The sequence below is a fragment of the Falco punctatus genome (assembly GCF_963210335.1).
Source record: "Falco punctatus genome assembly, chromosome: 6".
Taxonomy (NCBI): domain Eukaryota; kingdom Metazoa; phylum Chordata; class Aves; order Falconiformes; family Falconidae; genus Falco; species Falco punctatus.
In genome coordinates this window covers 7,185,532-7,207,104 of record NC_137585.1, presented here as the reverse complement: position 1 = coordinate 7,207,104, position 21,573 = coordinate 7,185,532, and the positions used below count along the sequence as shown (strand labels likewise).

Here is a 21,573-nt window from a genome sequence, read left to right as displayed (position 1 = left end):
GCTGTGAGATTTGGCACCACTTTAATGAATCAGTTAACTTGGTGTCACCTCAGAAACTAAGGGAGGTTAGAACCACATCACACTGACAGTAACAGTCAACTACAACAAAGCCAATGTTTTACCTATGTAGCATCTGTGCAAACTCACAAAGCAAGACTTCCACTGATGTGAACAAATTAAACATGGGAATTGAATATTTTGCAGTTCTGCTTGGATAAATCAAAAGATTTATAAGCCCTGTATTTGGAAATTAACAGTAGCGTTCCTACTGAAGTGGCAAATGCTGATCTCAAGCTTGTGTTCTGAAAGCAAGGTGCAAACAAAGTTGCTGTATAGGCTGGAGCAGGTAGGGCAAACCTGAGCTGCTTGAGACAGGTATTCAAAGCTTGAGTACCCCAGCAGGTGCGTCAGCTAGGCTCTTACACATATCTTGCATATGCACTTGAGCACAAAATTCGATTCCAAGTTGTTGACTGTTCATCAGCTTCGCAACACCGGTTTCTGCATAGCAGCTTCGGCAAAGAGTACTCAATCAATTGTGTTACCAGTGCAAACTGTTTTGGTTTTTTTTCATTAGCGCCCCCACAACGACATGATGTCATCTTCCTTTCATTACTAAACAGCAGATCCTGGCAAGAATAAAAACTGTCACCCCTGAAATATATTCCCTCCTTAAAATTCACCAGCTGCCTTCCCGCGGGGTCCCTCATGAGTTTGTGAAGTAACCTGCTCCACCTGCGGGGCCAGCGGGCCACCAACGAGCCCTGATAGCAGCTCAGCACGACCCACGTACCGCGCCTCACACAGTCCCTCAGGAAAGAGCGAGAGGCCGGGCCAGGGCAAACCTCGAGCCAGGACAGACCTACGCGGCGCCCGGTGGGGCAGGTGGGGGGCAGCGGCGGCGCCCCCCCGCCCCGCTCAGGCCACCTGCACACAGGGAGCCCCTGAAGGAAGCCCTGGGCGGGCCCCGCCACCGTTACCCCAGCACCGCCTGCCCCGGGGCAGAGCTTCGCCCCGCCGCCCGCCTCGGCAGCCGCCCTGCGGAGGGGGAACCGGCGTGAGGGCGCGGAGCCGCCGCCACTGACCCCCACCATCCCGCCCCGGCCCCAGCCCCCGCAGCGGCGCTCACCATGGCGATGGCGGCGGCGGGCAGCCCGCCTCACCCTGCTGCCGCGAGCGCGACGTGACGCCACGCAAAGCCGCGCCCTGGCAACCGAAGCCCCGCCCACGCGTGCGGCCCAGCGATTGGCTGAGAGAGAGGACGTCACCCGGGAGCGCTCCGCCCGCCGCAGGAAGCGGAAGTGGGAGGAGGTGACGGTTGTGGCAGTTGCAGGGTCCGGCGCTGCGCTGCTGCTTGTGCGCTCCGGTAAAGGCCTGGGGGTTCTGCCGCCCTCCCGAGGGGCGGCCCTGTCCCCGACCCCGAGGGTGTTGCGGCCTGTCGGGACCAGGGCAGGGGGGTTGGGGTGGCCTGGTGGTAGCAGGGCCGGAGCTGGCTCCCTGGGGCGCCCGAGGGGCGTGGAAGGGCTCGGTCCGTGTTGGCCGGTACCGCCGTGGCCTGAGAAACCTCATTTCCAGGGTGGTGGGTAATGTCCAGCTGCCGCTTATCGGCGAGCTGTGGGGCTGAGGTGAGGGTCGCCCGCTGGGCCCCGGCAGCCGGGCCGCGGGTGTCCGGCGCTGGGCGGGTGGGGCTTTGCCCAGGTTCTAGTGGGCCGTGACTCGGTGGACACAGGATTTCCTTGCGTCGGTGTCATGGGGGGGTGTCTCAGGGCACGGCGTTTGCTCAGAAGTGCAGTCGTTAACGATTCGGCCAGTGGAGGAGTTTTGCCTGTGGGAATTAATAGAAGTGCTGAGGCTGCACCTAACAGGACAGTCAGAACAGTATTACAACACGAACGCTGAAGGAGCAGGATCATCACCAGGTGGTCTCAGATGAAGTCGGTTATGATCAAATGCTCGTAACCAGTTGTTTATTGAGTATTCTTGCCTCTTGCTGAGCAGGTAGGCTTTCATCCTCCTCGTTCTCATCAAACGTGTTCAATCAAAAATGAATGAACAGTAGTGGGGATTAACACATCATGGTATTAAATGAGCAAAAACATAACTGGCTGTAGAAGCAACAGATAGCAAGATGTTACTATATGTATAGTTTGAGAAAGTTAAAGGAGGGAAAGGTGTTTCTTTTGTCTTCTGGTCATTGCAAAAGACAAACCAGCCTTCTGCAAAACAAATCATGACTCTAGAAAGCTGGAAGTAGTGTGCGTGCTGCTGCTGTTATCTTTTAAGGGCAGAGAGCTGTAGCCACATGAGTCAAAAAAGTTGTAGTTAAGCCTTTTCAGTTAGCGGTATAGTCAAAGGAAGTAAGGGCTTTGGGTCATCTCCCTTGAAGAATAGCAGGAGAACTGAAGGAAAAACGTCCAAAACCAGGAGTATGCTGATCTCCAAGTAATGTAGTTAGTGACAGACCCTGGAAAAGGGGGATGAATGACCTGGAAAAGTGAGACTGGATGGACCTGCGGATAAAGAAGGTAATGGTCAAACAGCTTTGGTGGATAAGGGAGAAAATGGCCAGGATGGCAATCTGGGCCAAACTCAGGGTAAAGTTTTACCGTTAGGATAAACTAAGCATGTGCAGTCAGTCAGGGCACTGACTTCTGCTTTGGTTGGATATTGGCTCTCTGAAAAAAAGTTGTATTAGCAAGCAGGACTAAAGAAATTGTGCAACCATGCGGTTGGCATAGCTTCCTCCTAAACTCTTGGTCTGCTTTAAGCACAGTGTGGGATTTCCCTTTCTTGTGGTCCTGTGATGATCTTAGGTTATCTCTGCATAGTCGTGCAGTTGTACTCTGGGAGTGTTAGAGTTTTAAAGGGCAAGATGAGGGCTCACTGAAAAGAGGGAGACCAGAAAGAGAAATTTGAGGAATGGAAACTGGAACTGGATGACTAGCAAGAGGTGGGAGTTGAAGTCCAACTCCTAGTGAAAAAAGAAACGCATGCCAGAAGAATTTTCCCTTTTAACTGTTTGGGTCCTGGTGTGGCTTTTATCATTCTGGGGTTGGGATTTTTTCCTTTGTTTTGGTGTTGGTTTTTTTTTTTTACTATGCTACTGAACTGGAGTTTAGAGGTTGTACTAGAAAATAGGGTAATCAAAGATTAACTGTCACTGTTACCTTGCTAAAGACCTTCTTCCCCTCCCCCCCATCCCCGCTTCGTTTCCTCCTCAGACTTATGTAATTAGGAAGAGCTGACTGCTAAAGAGAAAATGACATCTCTAGAAAAAGGTAAGTGGTTCACATGATGCCTAATCAGACTGGATTAAAAGTACTTTAACTTGAACTCTGAAGACTAGAGTTACGCTATGTGCCAGCTCCATTCATCTGAACTTACTCCTTTGCTGTAGGTATTAGGAAGTAGTTATGTGACTTCATTACTGCAGTGAAAACCAGAACTGCCTGGATGCAACAGTTAATTGAATGTAGTTTTCTAATCCAATGTTGTGTTGAAAAACAAGTTTGTCACTGGTACTGTCATCTGTCTGTACGCTGGTCTGTCAGTCCTCCTCTAGTATTTAAAACCTGTTGATACTGATTCAGCCAACTTGAAAGCAGGGCAATATAATAGCGTTACTGCAGCATTTTTAAAATTCATCATTTGGATAGAGGATGCAGGCTCACTTTACTGCCTGCAGTATGAGGAAAAAAGCAGTATGTGTTGCTGTGTTCTAAGAAAGGTTCTTTCTTTCAGCCATTGTGAGGAAACTATTACAATAATATCCAGCTGAAAGCTTATAAACTTAAATCAATTTCAGTACATTATCATACATACTGGGCAGTTCAGAGAAGGCAGCAGCATTACTGGGGATACTGAGGTCTGTTGATTAGAAATCAAGCAGAACTGGCTTGTTGGCTTTTCTTAAACCTTCACATGGCAACTAAAACACACGGTAGACAGTACTTAAAAGTCTGCTAAACTTTAGTAGCTATGTAGCTGATAGCTGCTTTTCATTGAATTCTTGTTTTTAAAATGAGACTGCTCTGATTCTGTCAGTTCCCAAAACCTGGTTTTTCTTTCAGCCTATAAGTAATATTGTCAAGAATTTTCTCCATACTAGCTCTTTTTCCTGTCTACGTTTAATCTTGTATGGCAGCAGGAAATTAAAATCAATACAATTCATATCAATGTTTGTCTTGTACTGTTAATATTAATGAGCAATGCACGCTTGAGTAAGGACTTGTCTAACTTGTGCTTAATAATTGCTGCTGCAAAGGACTATTTTACACATGTAGCGTGCAATTAAAGTCTGTAACTTTGAAATACAGAAATTAAGTGAAGAGTTACAATTCAACTATAACAAAGTGAAAGAGGTAAACTTTCCCTCCGTTATTTCTGAATTTTAGTTGATGATGTCTCATCGCCCATCCGAGGACCTGGAGATGGCATGGAAACAGAGCAGACAGCTGAACCTGTGGAAGTAATCACTGGAGCCAACATCACGAACCATCACATCCACCGCAGCCCACATAAAAAGACAGTCTCTTCCCTGAGTCCTGGCGTTCTGCAGCTAGGGAAAATACATGCTGATAAATCAGTGGAGATTGAAGCTGTTCGTATATTAGTCCCCAAAGCAGCTATCACCCATGTTGTTCCAACTAAAAATGCTAAGGTAGCTAAATCAGTGGGACATAAAGGAGACACATTCCATCAGTCAGATGGAGCTGCAGATCCCAAGAAAGAACAATTAGAGCTGAAAAATGCAATTGAAAAGCTAAAGAATTCAGAAAAGCGGTTGCTACAGGATAAAGAAGGTCTCTCTAATCAGCTGCGTATACAGACAGAGGTAAGAAATGAAAGGTATTTTCTCTTGCAGAGCTGAGCTGCTTTGGTTTATATAAGCGGGTTGTGAATGTGACCAAAGAGAACTACTGTGACACTCTAGCCTTGAAACAAATAGTTTCCCTTTTGAGCTTATCAGCTAAGATACAGAGTGGAAGTACATCTAAGTAATCCGGTACTACTTCTCTGACAACAGATGGAAAGAATCAAAGGCTTAAAACTGGGAGAAACACATTAGAGGGCTGCAGGAAAACGGATGTTTCATGAGGAAAGATTTTGCTCCTCAACTCAACTGCTAAGTGAAAATTGTTTTGCCATAGAAGGGGTGACTGTAATTTTCTACGTAATGTAATCTGTGGATGTCTCGTCTAATCCTTTATCTTACTGATTCAGGACTTGAATACTACTGAAGCTTTGTTTCTTGTAGCAGGCTTCTTCCTCTTTGGCCACTGTTAGAATTTAAATTAAAGAATGTTAAATGTGCATTAGTCTCAAATGGTTGTCCTCACTAGACTGGATTGTGAGTCTTAATATAGTCTGTGTTGGATGCGTCCCATTATGGAAAGAGAAAAGCAATTTATTTTTAGCAATTTGAAATAACTTGCACTACATTCTGGAAGTAGGAGGTGTTTCATTCTATATTGATAATTACAGGGCAGTCTGGTCTAATTCTAGGTGAATCGGGAGCTGAAGAAATTACTTGTTGCTTCTGTTGGGGATGATCTGCAGTATCACTTTGAACGGATGGCTCGTGAGAAAAATCAGCTAATCCTAGAAAATGAAGTCCTGGGCCGGAATATGTCTCAGTTGTCTGAACAATTGGAGCGCATGTCTATTCAATGTGATGTGTGGCGAAGCAAATTCCTAGCAAGCAGGTATTCCCTCTTACAGAGCTGTTAAAACAGCACTCTCCTTCAGTCTCTTGTTGCATATGCCCATTGCAGTGCCTGGCAATGTGCTTATATATGCAGCTATACTGACACCTACTATGAAATTTGAGTATACAGAAAAGGTGCAAAGAAAATAAGTTCCTTGTAACTCTGAGCAATTCTGCTTTTCAAAGGTAATACAGCGGGTCTTAAAACTCCTAAACCCTTAATTACAGTTCTTGTCAATGTAGCAAGAAAAGCTCTTTATTTTGATAGACTATGTGCAGTTTAGGGTTTACAAATGCCTTCCAGGACAGCTGTCTTGTCTTAAAGTTAACTAGCTTGATTTTCATCCCCACCCCCCAGTATCATATAGTCATCAGCTTGTGAAGCAGCTGATTTGGTTAAGAACTCTGCTTCTAGTGATTCAGGAATCTACTGGGAAAAGCAGCTCAGTATGGAAGAAAGAATGGGGTGATCTCTTCATTAAACACTGGTTGTGTTACTGCTAAGAATCCTACTGTTATTTCTGTAACTGTAAAATCTGGTGTGAATGTCAAAATCTCATTTGACAATGGATTAGACTTTTAACTTGCTAAGTGTAGTTGTCTTACCAGATCTGTAAATAGCGTTCTAGGATTTTTAATCTTCTATTGTACTCGGATATAACTGACGAAATTTTAATTATGATGCTTAACACATATTACAAAAGACCTTACTGCTTGAAGGAAATGATAATAGAATACACTTTCCTTCCTTTAATTTGCTGGTCTTCAGAAGTTGCAGCATATTGAGGGAATGGTGAGTACTTGTGATAGTCCTCACTAGGCAAGAGTTACTATCCTAACTTAATTTGTTTTAGCGTTAATAGGAGATTGTTCTGAGGTCAGGGATGGGAGGCCCTAGCAATGTGTTCGAGTCACACCCTTCGATATTGTAACATTCTGGTTCATTGAGGTCTCAGATTTCTAACTGGTGGTTGCTTAAATGTCATTCTGGTTTTTGCATTTGCAGTATTGCAGGCATTTGAAATACCTGCTTGAGGGGTCAGTGTCAAGCCTTGTGGCATAGCAAAATGTGACAATTGTCTCGTTTGTAGCTCTTAAATGCTTCTTTCTGGTTCATGTAGCGTCTGGTTATTGCCCCAGAGGAAGGTGAAGTGGTGAATCAATCCAGTCTGTAGCCATAGCTGTCATCTTTTAGGGAGGAGTATGAAAAGATGTGACTACAGCATACTTGAGAACTGTGTTAGTAAAACAAAGTGTATTTGGCTTTTTATCTTGGGATCCTTGTCCACTATGTTCACTTACCCAAGGTATTCTGAAATACCTGTTACTAGATTTGTGTTGTGATAAGATTGTTTAAAGTGAACAAGTCAAAACATAATCTTGCACTTTTGTTGACTGTAGTTGCACAGAAATTGTTCTTAATATGTGTCCTTTGTAATTAGGTCAATACAGGCTTTGCCTGGGGGAGGGAAGCAAGAACAGCAGCTTAACCCTTAGTTTAAGCTGACAAATTATGGTCTGTAGTATAATAAAGGTGACTTTCAAACTGCTCACTTGCACTACTGATTGGACATTTCTTTTGCAGGGTTATGGCTGATGAGCTAACCAATACCAGAGCAATTCTTCAGCGTCAAACCAGGGATGCACAAAGTGCAATCCAGGACTTGCTGAATGAACGCGACCAGTTCCGTCAAGAGATGATTGATACACAGAAGTATGATTTTTCTAATCCAGCCTAGCTCTGTGCAAACTTCATTTCTGTCAGTTTATTCTAGGCCAGAAAAGAATCAAATAACTTTCTTCCATTCCAGTGACATTCACAAAAATCAGTTACGCTGATGGATAGTATGGTCACTTTTCAGTCTCAGAGCTGAAAGAGCCAAAGTAGCATTAATTCTTTCTTCATTCTCTGGAGGTGTGAGGTCTTAGGGGTAATATAATGTAGAACTGACATCCCTCATATCCTCAGGCTTTCTCTGTGTAATCACTTACTCGCTTGACTGCAAGTCTCCTCTGTGGCCTTCCAAAACATATACACCATCTTCTACCTGCATTTTAGTGATTAACCTGCCAGATGTCAAATAAGTTTTACCAGTATTAAAATACTGTGTTGCTGAGGCCAGGAGAATAGTCTGTTTGCATCCCTTTCCCCTCCCCGCCCTTTTTTGTTGTTGTTGTTTAACATCCAGCTCGTGCAGTAAGTCTTGGGAAGGGACAATTCCTGTGAAGTATTCTGCGTGCTGATAGTATAGAGTACAAAAAGCGCTAATAGTGCTTTTTTCCTTTCTGCACAGGCTGCTGGAGGAGCTGATGGTTTCTCTTCAGTGGGGGAGACAGCAGACATACTATCCTAGTGCCCAGCCTTACACTACAACAGAGCTAGCAGCTGTGAATTGTAAGCTAGCCAAAGCTGTAAGCTCACATCTTCTTGGAAATGTTGGCACCAACAGTCCAAAAAAGACTTCAACGGCTGTGGAGTTTTGCAGTACCCCTGCTGAGAAAATGGCTGAAATGGTAAGAACTCGTCACATACCTCAATGTGTCAGTAGTCTTCTTTCCAGAAAGAAACACTTTACTTTGTGTTAACTACTTAATATATTGCCTTTTTAAAAAAACTATATGCAGGGAAAACATGCTGAATAGAGCTGTCTGTTTCCCTCATTTAACAACAACAACAAAACAAAAAACCACCAAAAAACACAAACCAAAAAAAAAACTCAAAAACAAACAAACCTGGAAGAATAAGCAGAACAACATAAATAAGATGATACATACTGACTGTTTCCTTCTCTGTTCCTAGCATGACAAGTGACGGGGTCAAAATTTGGTTACAGTTAGTGTGTCAGGAGGAAGCCAACTGAAAATACTTAGCTGAATTTAAAATGCGAGTGGAAAAAGAAATTTAAGTAGGAATAAGTCATAACACTTCAGCAGTAGTCTCTGTTGCCCTAAAAACAAGTTCTGTTGGAAGTGGGTGGAAACACAGAGAGAAGCTATATGATTATCTTTCAAGATAGGGTTCCACTGTAGGAAGCTTGATGTTTAAATAGCAAACTAGGCTGACAGTTTAGTCTGGAAGCAGTTGAGTTGAAGCAATAGTTGAGCAGCAGGAGGCTCACAGTGCCTAGTGATCTGTGGTGTTCTTGCCTCGGTTTGCTCAACTCTGCTAAAAAGATTGAATTTTTTTTTTATTCTCAATAAAATCATAACTTGGATTTCTGGTGGACTTACTTTATAAACAGTACTCAGTGTCTTTATATTGAGGGTCTGGATAGATTTAGTTTTCAACTTGGGGGAAAGAAATTGAAAAATTGCTTTTGAGCAGAAATCCTTCCTAGCTGTTAAGGAAGGACAAAACCCATTAAAATGAATAATTTTTTTTCAGTCTCAATTTTTCCATCCTTAGGTGCTACGTGTACTGGATCCAGCTGCGCGTACAGAAACAGCGACAGAAGTTTCTTTTTCTGAGACTCCTCCATCCTCCTTCCTTTCCACAAAGAAAAGTATTGGAAGGTTTCACCCATATACAAGATACGAAGATGTAACTTTCAATTGTTGCAATCACTGTCAAGGAGAGCTGATAGCCCTTTAAAAACACAACCAATGCAACTGCACGTGCACAGTTTCTGAAGAGTTACACTAGTTGATGTTCAGCAGGCTTCCCTTTTTCCTATTTCTTTCCATAATGGGTGGGTTTAACATTGGAAGTTATGCAGTTTCTGCTTCTCTACCTTTTGAAGTTGGGATTCCTTAGCCTCTGGGCTACTTTACTACTTTTCAGTAAAAAGCTACTTATTTCTACAAAGGCAAGACCAAAAATGTATGCTGGTCCAAGCTGTAGAGCATAGAGATGCCCTTGAGGTTTACAGTCTTATAAGCAAATCTCAACAAATTTCTTTTTAGATGAAGACAAAAGTGTAACTATACCAAAGTAAATGAAGTGCTGATAGGTTATGTTTAAAATAAATTTTAAACAAAAGGCAATGGAAAATGGTCAGTTCCGTGCATTTTTTTAATCTTAGCCAAGGCGACAAACTGTCCCCAAGTCTATGTTGAGCCTTTTAAATTTAGTAATAAAAAGGAATATGTGCAATGATTCTTTATAGCTGTAAGTTCTGCAAGTAAAGAGCATATGCAGTGTTGCAGCCCTCCTGGCAAGAAAGGGAGAGCCTGAATGAACTCTAGCTATAATATATAAATAGTAACTGATTTTAAATTGATTCTGGGAAACTGTGCAGGGTAAGATTATTCTTGTGTTTCCGTAAAGCTAAAATAATGGCTTTTCCATCTGTTTCTGCTTCTGGCGTGAAGCGTTTCATAGCTGATCCTCAGCAAAGACAGACTGATACACCTTCTTTAGCACACACTGTTGAAACCTGACAAGCGTTAGAACTCTGCCCTTGCCCAAGGTCTTCCCAGCTGTTATGGGAAGCTGAAGATAAGCACTAAGTTTGCACAGGTGCTGTTAAAAAAAAGTATTTTTTTACTTACATGATTTTATAATCTTGATGTGGGTTCAAAGAGAACTTTTAGTGGTTAATCTGCTAAATCCAAAGAAGCATATTTAAGTTGCAAAGGTAAAGAGGAAAGGTAGGAGGATGCAAATACATGTTTTAATTTCTTAGTTTCACTTCCAGATTTGTCATAAGTAGCTGTCTAGTTTGGAGAAGCCTTTCTGAAATGGTTGCTTTTACCCAGTTTTCCTTTGAATCTCATAAGATGATCAGAATATGTAAGTTGTTAGGTTCTTGCTGTTGCTGGCCATGCTTTGGTTTGCATGAAGAAAGCTACAATAAACTTTCTTTTCTTGCTTTAAGGTTGCAATTTTGGACTTTATACAGCTCTCTCTGACCTTGTGTTTTCTTTGCAGCATAAAAGGAACTGTGACATTGAACTGTAAACCCCTTCACTCTTCTGGTCTGAGGTAATGAACCAAGAAGCATTTATTTGTGGCTTACTACAATTAGGGAGATAGTGTGAACCTTTTCCAACTTCTCCCTGCATTTGCTTGCTGGACAAAAGAAGCATCTTTCCCTTGGTGTCGGGAAGGTAGAGGAGGGAGGAAGGCACCTGTTACTCATGTTTCTCAGTAGCATGTGAAATTTTCATTTCACATCCATGCCCTTCATCTGTGCTGGCAAAAGCTGCAACACAGCACCCTCTGGTCAAACACCAGTGCTCTCTCAATATGCCTATAACTATCTCCAGAATGGTAACGGAAAACTACTAATCACAGATTTGCTTTGTATCTACTACACTTCTGTGACACTACTTCCAGAAAATTATTTGAATGTGGAAAAATGTAAGAACGATGCCAGATCATGAAATATGGTGGACACATAGCTGGACAGAATGCTTCTCATCTTCCACTAGTTTTATGATTTCATTAGTGGCCTCAGCATGTTCTCTGACAAGAGTTCACAATTTAGCTGGGTACAGTGATGTAGTTTATTATAATTAGTTTAGCAAACATGAACATGTATACAAGGAATCCAGTTTCCTTTGTATCAGTAAAGGTCATAACTCTCACAACCTTTCCATGGAACTGAAAACTACTGAATATGACTCACAGACATAAGTTTCAAAAACTGTTGTGTGTTCACATACATGTTAGCCTTCAATGACTTCTTTCCCTGAACTAAAATAAAACAGTCCTCTGATCTAGCCAGAATTAACAGCTGGTCAACAGATAAATAGAAAGTGGTACAAGAAACAACATTTTCCAACAACGTAACACCTTGTACAGTCTTCATCACAAGCAGCAACAAACAGCAATATAAATCCAGCAAAAATTCAACATAATAGCCTGCATTCAGGAATTCATGGTGGAGTTGAGTATAAAGTGCCTTTTAAAGACAGAAATGCGTATTTGCCACCCTCATACATAGATCTCACACTTACTTAGATTTGGTCAAACCAAGAAGATCCCTGAGTTATACATAAAAGCAGGCTTTTCAACAAAATCACAAATAAATAGATAGTAAAACCATTGTCAATGAAACTAATTATTAAACTTGCTTAAAAGCTTTAAAAACACCACAAAAAGTCAGTAGCTGTAAAGAGCAAAAGCTCAAGCTATAAAAATTAAGAGTGTTGCCACGAAGAACTCTGTGGTTACATCAAACTTTCAAATATAATGGTCTGTGAAGCGAAAAGATTTTGGCTCTGAACTAATACAGTGGATGTTCTGCATCTGTTTTGCTCTTCTGGCTTCTAATCTAAGCTGCCTTGCTCGCTCTTTAGCAGCTAGTTCCTCTGCTCGTTTTTCTTCTCTCTTTCTTTTTAGCCATCTGTGGAAAGAGAAAGAGGATTAGAACTACTGACAGTTGCAATTGCAAGTTTTATGCCATCTGTTCAAAGGAGGCTTGCCCCCATTTAACTAGTCACCTTGTCCTGTAGGATCAAGTTAGGTGTCATGGCTCAGCCAGTCTAAAAGCCCACCGTTCCTAAAGATAGGAAGCACCACTTTTCCATCCCAATTCTGCTGTTTCTGCACCCACCCTTACCCTCCCCCCTTTTGTTGAGGGGAAAAAAATAATTTTATAGGATGAACTTTCTGCTTGTTTAATGAACTGAATCAACCCAAGCCTGTTCCAGAACAGGCAAAAAGGGGTAAGGGAGTAGGATCTGAGCAGAAGTCAGTCACTATTTCAGCTCAGGTTCTGACAAGCAGTTTTGTAACAGTGAACAACCAACATCAAGGAATTCATGTATTTTTGCTAGGGTGTAAGTTTATGAGGGCATATTCATGAAAAAAAAAGCCCAAAACAAAAAGGACTTCAGCAGTAAAGATGTACCATAAAATAACCACAGTCTTAAGCTGATAGACTACAAAATTTTCAAGTATGATTCCCTAGGAATGACCCTACTCACTCTTTAAAGGCTCTGTTGCATTCCTCTGTTCTTGGAAAAAAAGCAATTCCTTCAGCTTGGCGTCTCAAAATTTCTATCTGTTTTTCTTTCATGTGTTCTTGGTGCTTTTTTTTAAGCCATAACTTGAAGGCTTCTTCTGGATTCCTGCTCCTCTCCTATTTAAAAAAAAAAAAAAAAAAAAAAAAAGACATATATATATATATACACACACAAGGCTTATCATTAAATGACCTTTATATTAATCACACTATACTAATTTTTTCAACTCTGCTGGCATCTCCCATCCATGAAACGTACCTTATAAGCAAACTCAAGCATATGTTAATCTGGCATGGAATACACATGAGCAAGCATTCAAAGCCATATGTTTTAAAAAATACTGAATTTAGCTTTTCAAGCCTATTGCTACAAGGCAGAGGAACTTCAGGACACAGCATCTGAATCTTCAGGTTTTGGTCAGATCACGTGCATTAACTGCTTGTCATCACGTTCTGATGGTAACGAATACATTTCAAAGGGGTTTCTGGCTGCTTGTTTGCTGCAGGGTTCAATCAAGTCATTCTCCTGATAAAAAAGAACATCACTGTATCTCCTGTGGTTTTATGGCTATTAAGTTCATAGACGCAGCTTCTGCAATGCAAGCCACCCTGCCAAGCAGAACAATCCTAAGCATGCAAGTTGATCTGACTCTTCACTGAAAACAATGTAACAAAAACATTTCCTATTACTGTAAATTTTCATATGCTTAGCTAAAAATACAGGGTCAGAATTTGCTTTCCTATTTAACAAGAGTGCTGCAGACCCCAGTCCTACATTATGAAGATCTTACCTTGCTGTTCAAGTCTTCTAGCTCCTTTGCACGACGGATTCGCTTTTCTTCTTGCACTTGTTCTTTCTTCTTCTGTAACCAAGCTTTAAAAACCATCTCATTCTCTCTTCTCTTCTGTTCTTCTTGCTCCCTTTTCCTTTCTTCTTCCTTAAATGGAATGAAGAATGAATAAACGTAGCTTTTAAGAGAACCATCCTAATCTGTAAGGCCTTCATAGACAATAAGCAAGCCATTTGAATTAGACACAAAAATACTGATGAAACAAGGAATATTCAAAGAGTCCATCATAGTTTATGCTACTTTTAGGAAGAAACGAGTTTGAGCACTTCTGTGGTTCATGTGACATTCAGATACTTTCAGTCTAATCCTTTTTGTGTGATTACCTCCGTTTCCATGATACATCACAACTTACAGACATTTCAGTAGCAACAGATGAAAAGACATTTAAAATTAAGCCTGCCCCATATCTCTGACTGGCTTAAAATTGGTTTAAACTGGTGCATTTTAAAAAAGAATGCAGCTCTCGGGCCTGATGGACCACTAAACCTTCAAGGATATTTAACTACCTATGGACTGCAGGCAGTACCTTATAAATAAGAGATTATTTTTTTTCCTGGACATAGAAGTTGTAATGTATTTATTTAAGGATTATTAATAGCTTAACACTTTTTTCAGGTTTACAGAATGAACTGATTTTTACAAAATTAAGAAAGGAGTGGAGGGTGGGGGAGCGTTTGATTGCTTTTCAGCTAACAACCAGTATCTACAAGAGGGAGAAAGGTTTTCAAACAATGCTTTGGAAAGCTGATTAGGACATTTTACTAGGTTTTGACTCTCTGATGCGGAAGCTACAATTCCCACTCATTTCAACGCTCAGAGAAATCTGTTCTTCTTGTGAACAGATGATGTTCCTCCCACCTACACACAACTTTCAGACTATCCTCCAAATTTACGATTTGTAATTTACTAAAAGAAACCCTACCACGATGAAGCAGATAGATTCCAGTAATGTCAAGAAAAGTTTCATGCCAGTGGCATCCATGACAATGGAACTCAATTAAAGAATGAAGAAATAAGGTGTTACATTCTTACCTATTCGTAAGTCAGCCAACAACAGAAGAGATTTAGCACGCACTGTTAGGAAAATAACCTTCCTCACTTCCACCACACTACCTTTTACTTTAAATACGCAGAGAATGGTGTCAAGAGATCTAGTTGTGTGTGTACAAGGAAAACTCATCAGTAACTCTTCACTTTTCGTACCCCTTGTTACTGGCCTAAGCCTCAGCAAACTCTTGAAATAAAGCTGGCTAGACCTATTTCCACAGATAGAAAGCAACCTTAGAAACTACTTAGCCAGCTTACTTAGAACATCGTGGCACAGAAGAATGGTAGATGCTTCATGCCTTTTTTACAGACCAACATAAGTTACCTTTTTGCAACTGTATTATCGTAATGCAAAGTGAAGAAAAACATCTAAGTTTTTAAAATCTTTGTTGAAGATTTCTGAAGTTCCTGTTACAGCTGTCAGAGGCTGACTATTAAGTATTATTTTTTGCTGAATAAGGAGCTGAGAAAGAAAAGGGTTTTTTCCCCAGTAATATTTAAGATACTGATTTAATTTTCTAAAATAAAATTTGGGTGAGCTTTTTTTTCCCTCTCAATTACTGCCCTTTATAGATATAAGAAAAATAACCTCAGTACTGGGAATATTTTCTTCTTTTTGTCCTCTGTGGAGGGCCCAAGTAAAACCAAATAAGAAGGAAACGTAGTATGGATTAACAGAGAAAGGAGGAAAGAAAACCTGCTTTGCAAAAAACTGACTGAGAAAACTTACTACAAACTCACCCATGAAAAAACTTTACAGGAAAAAATATCCAGTTATATTATCAGTCAACATGAATTCACCTGCGTGCATGTTATATAAGCAACAAGGCATGGCACTTTCGAAGTGAGCTGTATCTTCCATACACGTTAAACACGTCCCTCTTTTCACAGTTCTCGTGGTCATTCTCCTGTGTAAATCTTACTTCATGACTGAACGCTCTCCCATATGATAACTGCCTATTACAGACTTCATCAGCACCCAAACATGCACCTGCATTACTGTGCTTAATTTAACTTCCTGCATTGCAGTATAATCTGTGGAGATGAGACACCATGTGCTACGTTCCAGTAAACAGTGGGCCTGTAATGACACCTAGGTAAAAACAGAGTCAATAAGCAAAAGCAGTAAGCACAATACAGCAGAAGGCAGCCTATTTATGAAGGATATATTAAATACTTAATTTCTCCTCTAAGCAAGGCATGATCCTATACCACTCTGTGAGTTTTTTTTTTCTTTTAAGGGAAGGAGTTTTGAGAGATTCTGTACAAATTCCAGAGAATTAATATTAGTAGTATTGTTATTGCTGCCTCTTTTATAATGGAAAAATGGTGTGAATGCCCTGAACATGTGGTCTCTGTGAAGCAGAGGAACAGGATGGTCACTGTGATCTACTTGTTGCCTCTGTATCTTTACCTCTTTCCTCAGTTTTTCCTTCCTTTGTTCTAGCTGCTTCCGCAATTCTTTTTGTCTGGGAGAAAGACAGTAAGTGGTGCTTCTCACAGGCACATTTGCAGACTGTGCCCTCTGTGGAGTCTTCCGTTTTCCCAGACCTCTTGCAGCATTGATAGCAGAATTTGGACGACGCTTAGGGTTAGATGGAGGCTTAGGGAAATAGACACACTCTTCACCACCACGAGAAAAAGAATGTGCTCCTGGTCTTGCTGGAGGCACTTCCTTCATTCGAGAGACAGTGCCAAAAGGACTGTAGTGTGAAGATTTTGGAGATGTATGCTGAGTTTCAATATCAGTAAAAGAAACACTTACTGGGGGCAAAAAGCCCTGGCTTTCAATATCACGTAAACTTAAGAGTTCAAACTTCCCATCTTTTTCAACTAGGATTTTGCCATCCTTCTTGTCCTCATCCTTGCCAGCATGTGGTGAAAGTGATGTGCTTTCCTGTCCCATTTCATTAGAAATACGCAACCGAGAGAGCCTATTCGAAACATCATCTCCTCTTGCAAGGTCAATTTTACAAACTTCAGCATCTTCTAGAGGAGGAACTTCAAGATCCACCAACTTATCCTTAAACTTTAATTTTCGCTCTCTGTTCTGATCCACAGGAGCCTGGTTCTCCAGCAGTTTGTTGGCTTCTTCAATCTTTTCCAAGATATAACGCTTTATTTCTTCATCCTCTTCCTCATCTAGTTCCTGCTGGTTCTCCAGCTTGGATTCCTGGACAGAGCTTTCACTATCAGTATCAGATACACGGTCCCCCTGCTTAATATCAGACCTGGATTCCAAACTTTCTTCACTGGAGGATCTTGCTTTTGCATCTACATCTGCCTCTGAAAGCTGCTCTGGATTTTCTTCCATTTCCTCATTGTCTTCCTCAAATTTGTCTGTAACTTTAACAACTTGTGCTTCAACGTGCTCTTCATTTTCTTCAGGATTCTAAAAAAAATTAAAATAAACTAGTCTATTCTCCAACAAAGAACAGTATCAGAGAAAGAGAAAAGAAATAGTGAAAGAAAAGAGCAGTACCAACTACCCTAAATCTAAACCAGGCTGTCAAATAGTGCATGTCATAACTAACAGCTTTTTTGGCACTAACAACTCTTGCAGTTTCTCAGTGTTCACATCTGCACAAAGTTTAACTAACCATGGCTTGCGCAGTAAAGTCATCAGCGACAGCATACAAACAGAACAATGTGTGCTGCAAACACTGAAAGTAACCCAGAAGTACTTTTGAAGCAAACATTATTTTCAGTGAACACTGATTTTTCTGTTTTTAAGGCAATTACAACCAAACTAACCAGTTTACTGAACTGTTTTTCACTATAATTCCAAATAACCTTCCTGTCAAAATTCAGTGAATGTGCCTATCAAACCGTACTGAGTTTTGTGCTTATCATTCCAATCTAAATAAAACAACTAGTACTTAATTTAACAAATACCTCTCTTTCACCAAGGTTTTCTTTTTCTTCTTCATTAATTAGCCATTCGAGGTCTTTTTCAAAATCATCCTCATATTCTCCGCTTTCTGCTAAATCACCCATATCTGCTGGATCTCCTTGATCTTCCTTTTCACTCATTTTGGTGATGTGTTAGAGCAATACTACAAAAAGTAGAGGGGAAAAAAATTGTTTTAAAACTCTAGTGACACACAAATACAGCAACACACAAATATGTCTCTTGTGACACCCACATCAAACTTGTGAGCAGCATCAATATAACCATGTTAGACAATGCCACAGCACCTCAGGACTAAAGATCACAGTCGTTTATAAACATGAATGGTTTTGGCTTTTCCAGCTCCGATTACTAGGGGAAGATCTGAGTCGAAGCAAACCAGGGTGACTTAATGTCTTGCAGTAAGTCTCTGACAGAGCTAAAATTAGTCCCCATGATCTTTTTGTCTCATGCTTGGACAAAGATACGGCTATTTTATGTTTGTTAGAAGTACTACAAGCTTTCATCGCTGCCAGGCGTGGTTTACACTGTTTTATATCTGTCTGGCCCATTTTGCTTTAAAGAAATCTTAACTTGTTTAAAGTTACATTGAAAAAATGCAGGATGCACAAGTCCTAGAAGATCCATGCCATGGCTTACAGTAGATCAAATTACCAAAAAGCTTCATAATGACATATTAAAATGAGAAGATATTCACTAATTGGACTCCTGACAAAAAACCTTCTGCTAGAGTGACCAAACATCAACAAAGTCGCTAGCTTTCAAACTGTATCACCTCCACTAGTATTAGGGGTAAAGTTACACAAACACCAATTGAGACGGATAGGAAATGGATTCAGTTCTGGTTGAATTTGTGAGGAGGACAACAATGGGAAATACTCATTAGCCAGTTAATCAGGCTGGATGGAGTCACATCTGCAACAAAACTGAAGATGAGCCATTATAAGGAATGAATCTTTTAAACAATGTTTGGACTGCATAGCACCCGCGTGCCAAAAACTCCTGAATGAGTGCTTAAGTGCCAGTGCCTGGGGCTCTGGGCTGCCTGCCACCCCTCAGCTCAGCTCACTCAACAGAAGGCATCTGCCTCCATCTAAAGTCACAAAAAGGTTAAAAGACATGCAGAGATCACATCAGCCTAGACAGCCGATTCTGCTCTTCTTACAGCTTTAGCCACATACAGTTCCTTCCCCAATTTGTTTATTACTGTTTGCAAAAGCAACATGAAAGAATGAACTTGATTATTCAGAAGTTCCTATTCTCTTTGTACTCTCTGCTGTAGGCTGGAAGGTGCCACTTCTAAGCATCTCTCTAGTAGGACAAATCCATGTCATATACAACACACTGAAAGACCATGACACAAGCATTAGCATAGGGCAGCACAATACGGAATGGTTAAGTTAGCTCTGACCCTGGATAGCCCTGGAACAGCAAAACAGCTCTGCTGTGTGACCATCCTGCCTGGTCCTGGACTTCCCTATCTGTCCAAGCACTTTGTAATGCATTTTGTAAAAACAGTTCCATCCAGAAGATGTTGCTTAAATTCCTTCAAGCTTTTGGTTTAAGTTCTGATGAGCATCTCCAAGTTCTCAGTTATTTTAGGGACACCAGCTCCACTTCTTAAAATGCTGCATTTCACGATTGACAAGAGTCCTACTCTTTTAGACTTCAGGATTTAGTCAAGATTTGTTTAAAAGGAAAAGATGGTGATAAAGCCGGGCACTTTTGTTGCAGAATTGTTTGTACAGAAACTCAGAGAAAAGCTCATCTTTTTGTTTGATACGTATTTTGTCCAAGAAATTCTGGTAATTTTTTGTTCCCAATTTACTTCATTTTATCTGTCACCACTAGAATCAATCATTCACACTAGATGCCTCTAAGTTGAAATTTTCAAAGCTTGTTCAGACTGTTGCCTTGGCTTTCCACACCATTTCCACCATGTTCCTCCTGCATCTCTTCTCATACAACACCTAATGATTTTTTCTGGGAAATGCCCCTTCCTTCACAAACATTCTTGGTTCGGGTGACAACGTGTACCTGGGTTCTTAAGGGAGGTTACTCTGCTGTAGGTACATTTTCAACACAAAAGAACTATTTCTTAAACTCAGCCTTGTGGTAAGTGGACACAAAAGCGACCGAGCTGAATTGTGCCTTTAACAGAACACATTCATGTCAGTCCGTGATACCCTACACAAATACCGAAAACTATTCCATATTATTTAGGATATGTGTAATTAACGGGAGCAGCATAAAAATCAGCCTCTTCTGTTGTAACACCAAGCAGCCACAACTCAACAGCTAATTTCAGTTTAATGACCTTGTTCCAGAAAATCCTGCATCAGCGCCTATTGTATTTTACAAAGCAAAGATTCAAGTCCTTCAGCTTTAGCAGGGACCAAAGGCAATCAGGAAATCTCCAGCCTTCATTTCCACCTGCTGCTGGTCTGACTGGGGGTGCGCTGGGACCGAGCTGTGCAAAGCCGACGGCCGCCTGGTCGCGGTGCAGTTCTGCCAGGGCACAAGGGGGCACAGCGACGGGCGGCCGTTCGTACCGAGCCCCACGCACACACAGACGCGCACAGCCCGGCTGCGGTGCGGAACGTTCCGTCCCACGCTGCAGGGCCGGTACCCGGGCGCGGCCCAGCCCCCGGCAGCGCCCGGCGGCGACGGCCACCGGCACCCGCGATCGCGCCGTAACGCACCGACGCCGGCCGTGCGCCTCCCGCGACGGGGCCGCCCCGGGATCGGCCGGCGGGTGCAGCCGCCGTTCGCCTCACCGGCCGTCCCTGCTTCCCCCGCTGCCCCGCTCACCGCGCCCCCCCCGCCCCGGTGCGCCCGTTGCCGCGGCAGCGGCCGCCCCCGCGCTCACCTCCCCGCAGCCTCGGACGGCGGCCCCCGAGGGCCAAACTCCTCCCCGCCGCGCCCGCACCTGGCCCTGCCGCCGGCGCCGAGGCAGCGGCGAGCGCGAGGCGGCACCGCCCCGTTGCCATGGAGACGGGCCCGGCGCCTCACCACCCCCCCCGCGCTTCCCGCCTTTGTCCCTGTGAGGGCGCAGGTCTGAGGCGGCGGGCGCTGCCGCCGCGCCATCCCAATTAACGCTCGGAAATTAACGGAGCGGGGGGGGAAGCCCCCAGCCGGGAGGGGCAGCAGCGCGGCGGGCGGCTTTCCCTGCCCAGCGACAAGCCTGATGATGCCGTTAAATTGTGCACCGGTTTGGGAGCAGCCCCGGCGTCGGCAGGCTTTGTGTTATTCACGCTCCGGCTGGTGATGAGCAGTCTAATCAAACCGACAGGTAGCAGCGTCAAAATCCGAGCTTTTGTTCATAGAGACAACGCCGCATCTCCAAAGAGACACCTCTCTGCATTAATCACACATTGTGCCTAGAGCTCTGAAATGTGAAAAGAAGAAAGAAAAGGATAAAAAAAAAAAAAAAAAAAAAAAGGAAGAAAACCCCACATTAATTGAATTCCCTTATGGAAAAACGCCACCAAAACACACCTTAGGTTACCTCCTGGGCTGGGGCATCTGGCAGAGGGGTCAGGTGCCTCAGCAGAGCTGTGGCAGGAGGCAGCACATTGCAAACTCCTCCATGGAGGCCCAGACGAACCCAGAGGCCGCGGATGCTGTGCCCCTGCAATGAGCAGGCCCCACGGCAAGCTGTGTGGCCACCAGAGCTTCCATGGAGCGCAAAGGGGGCTCCCCATGGGGCAGAGGCCTTTCTGCAAGGCGCTGGCTGTGGTGGCACTGGGCAGGGGCTGCCCCATTGCTGCAGGCCGTCAGGGTCTTGCAGAGGGCAGTGCTGTGCTGCCCGGCCTCAGAGAAGCAATAGTGGTATTTGAACAGCTGGCTAAACACACCGATGACTTTGAAAAGGCTGCCAATAAACACGGTTGTTGGTGTTGCCACCAGTTACCACAGAGAGCCACTGGCTTGACCCTGCTCGGTGTAGTCCAACAGGAAGCAGATACAGTTGCTCATTAGAAAAAAAAACATTTCCAAATGTCAGCTCATATCACAGCTTCAACTCCCACCCTGCAGCACCAGCGCAAGGCCAAGGTACAGACCACCCAGCGTTCAACATGCCTCTGCAGTCCCCTCAGCCCGGTGAGGGCAGCTCCGGGCAAGGGGAAGGGGCCCACGCTGCCA

At 42.9% G+C, this 21,573-nt stretch overlaps 3 protein-coding genes across 6 annotated transcripts in view; 1 reads left to right on the top strand and 2 right to left on the bottom strand.

The window, feature by feature from the left end:
• The window catches only part of NME7 (NME/NM23 family member 7), a 95,029-nt gene extending 93,788 nt beyond the window's left edge, over positions 1 to 1,241 (bottom strand). Inside the window, exon 1 of the mRNA XM_080393673.1 lies at positions 1,130 to 1,241. Within this exon, the coding sequence (XP_080249799.1) occupies positions 1,130 to 1,132 (3 nt within the window). The 5' untranslated portion in view covers positions 1,133 to 1,241. The remainder of the gene's footprint in view (positions 1 to 1,129) is intronic.
• Positions 1,242 to 1,740: 499 nt separating this feature from the next.
• BLZF1 (basic leucine zipper nuclear factor 1) lies at positions 1,741 to 10,523 on the top strand. Of its 3 annotated transcripts, none has more exons than XM_080393670.1 (7): positions 1,741 to 1,998; positions 3,222 to 3,278; positions 4,395 to 4,834; positions 5,506 to 5,705; positions 7,293 to 7,421; positions 8,002 to 8,221; positions 9,114 to 10,523. In XM_080393670.1, the coding sequence occupies exons 2-7, from the start codon at positions 3,260 to 3,262 to the stop codon at positions 9,297 to 9,299; spliced, it is 1,194 nt and encodes a 397-aa protein (XP_080249796.1). In that variant the 5' UTR covers positions 1,741 to 1,998; positions 3,222 to 3,259; the 3' UTR covers positions 9,300 to 10,523. The 3 variants fall into 3 exon arrangements, with proteins under 3 accessions (XP_080249796.1, XP_080249795.1, XP_080249797.1); XM_080393669.1 differs by lacking the exon at positions 1,741 to 1,998 and adding an exon at positions 2,063 to 2,525; XM_080393671.1 differs by lacking the exon at positions 1,741 to 1,998 and having other exon boundaries at positions 3,216 to 3,278; positions 9,093 to 9,128.
• Positions 10,524 to 11,137: 614 nt separating this feature from the next.
• Positions 11,138 to 20,386, bottom strand: CCDC181 (coiled-coil domain containing 181). 2 transcript variants are annotated; one of them, XM_080393630.1, is made up of 6 exons: positions 20,297 to 20,386; positions 17,412 to 17,572; positions 15,931 to 16,908; positions 13,410 to 13,556; positions 12,581 to 12,735; positions 11,138 to 11,997 (listed from the first exon to the last, which is right to left on the bottom strand). In XM_080393630.1, the coding sequence occupies exons 2-6, from the start codon at positions 17,547 to 17,549 to the stop codon at positions 11,835 to 11,837; spliced, it is 1,581 nt and encodes a 526-aa protein (XP_080249756.1). In that variant the 5' UTR covers positions 17,550 to 17,572; positions 20,297 to 20,386; the 3' UTR covers positions 11,138 to 11,834. The 2 variants fall into 2 exon arrangements, with proteins under 2 accessions (XP_080249756.1, XP_080249757.1); XM_080393631.1 differs by lacking the exons at positions 11,138 to 11,997; positions 12,581 to 12,735; positions 20,297 to 20,386 and having other exon boundaries at positions 13,518 to 15,609.
• Positions 20,387 to 21,573: the final 1,187 nt, after the last annotated feature.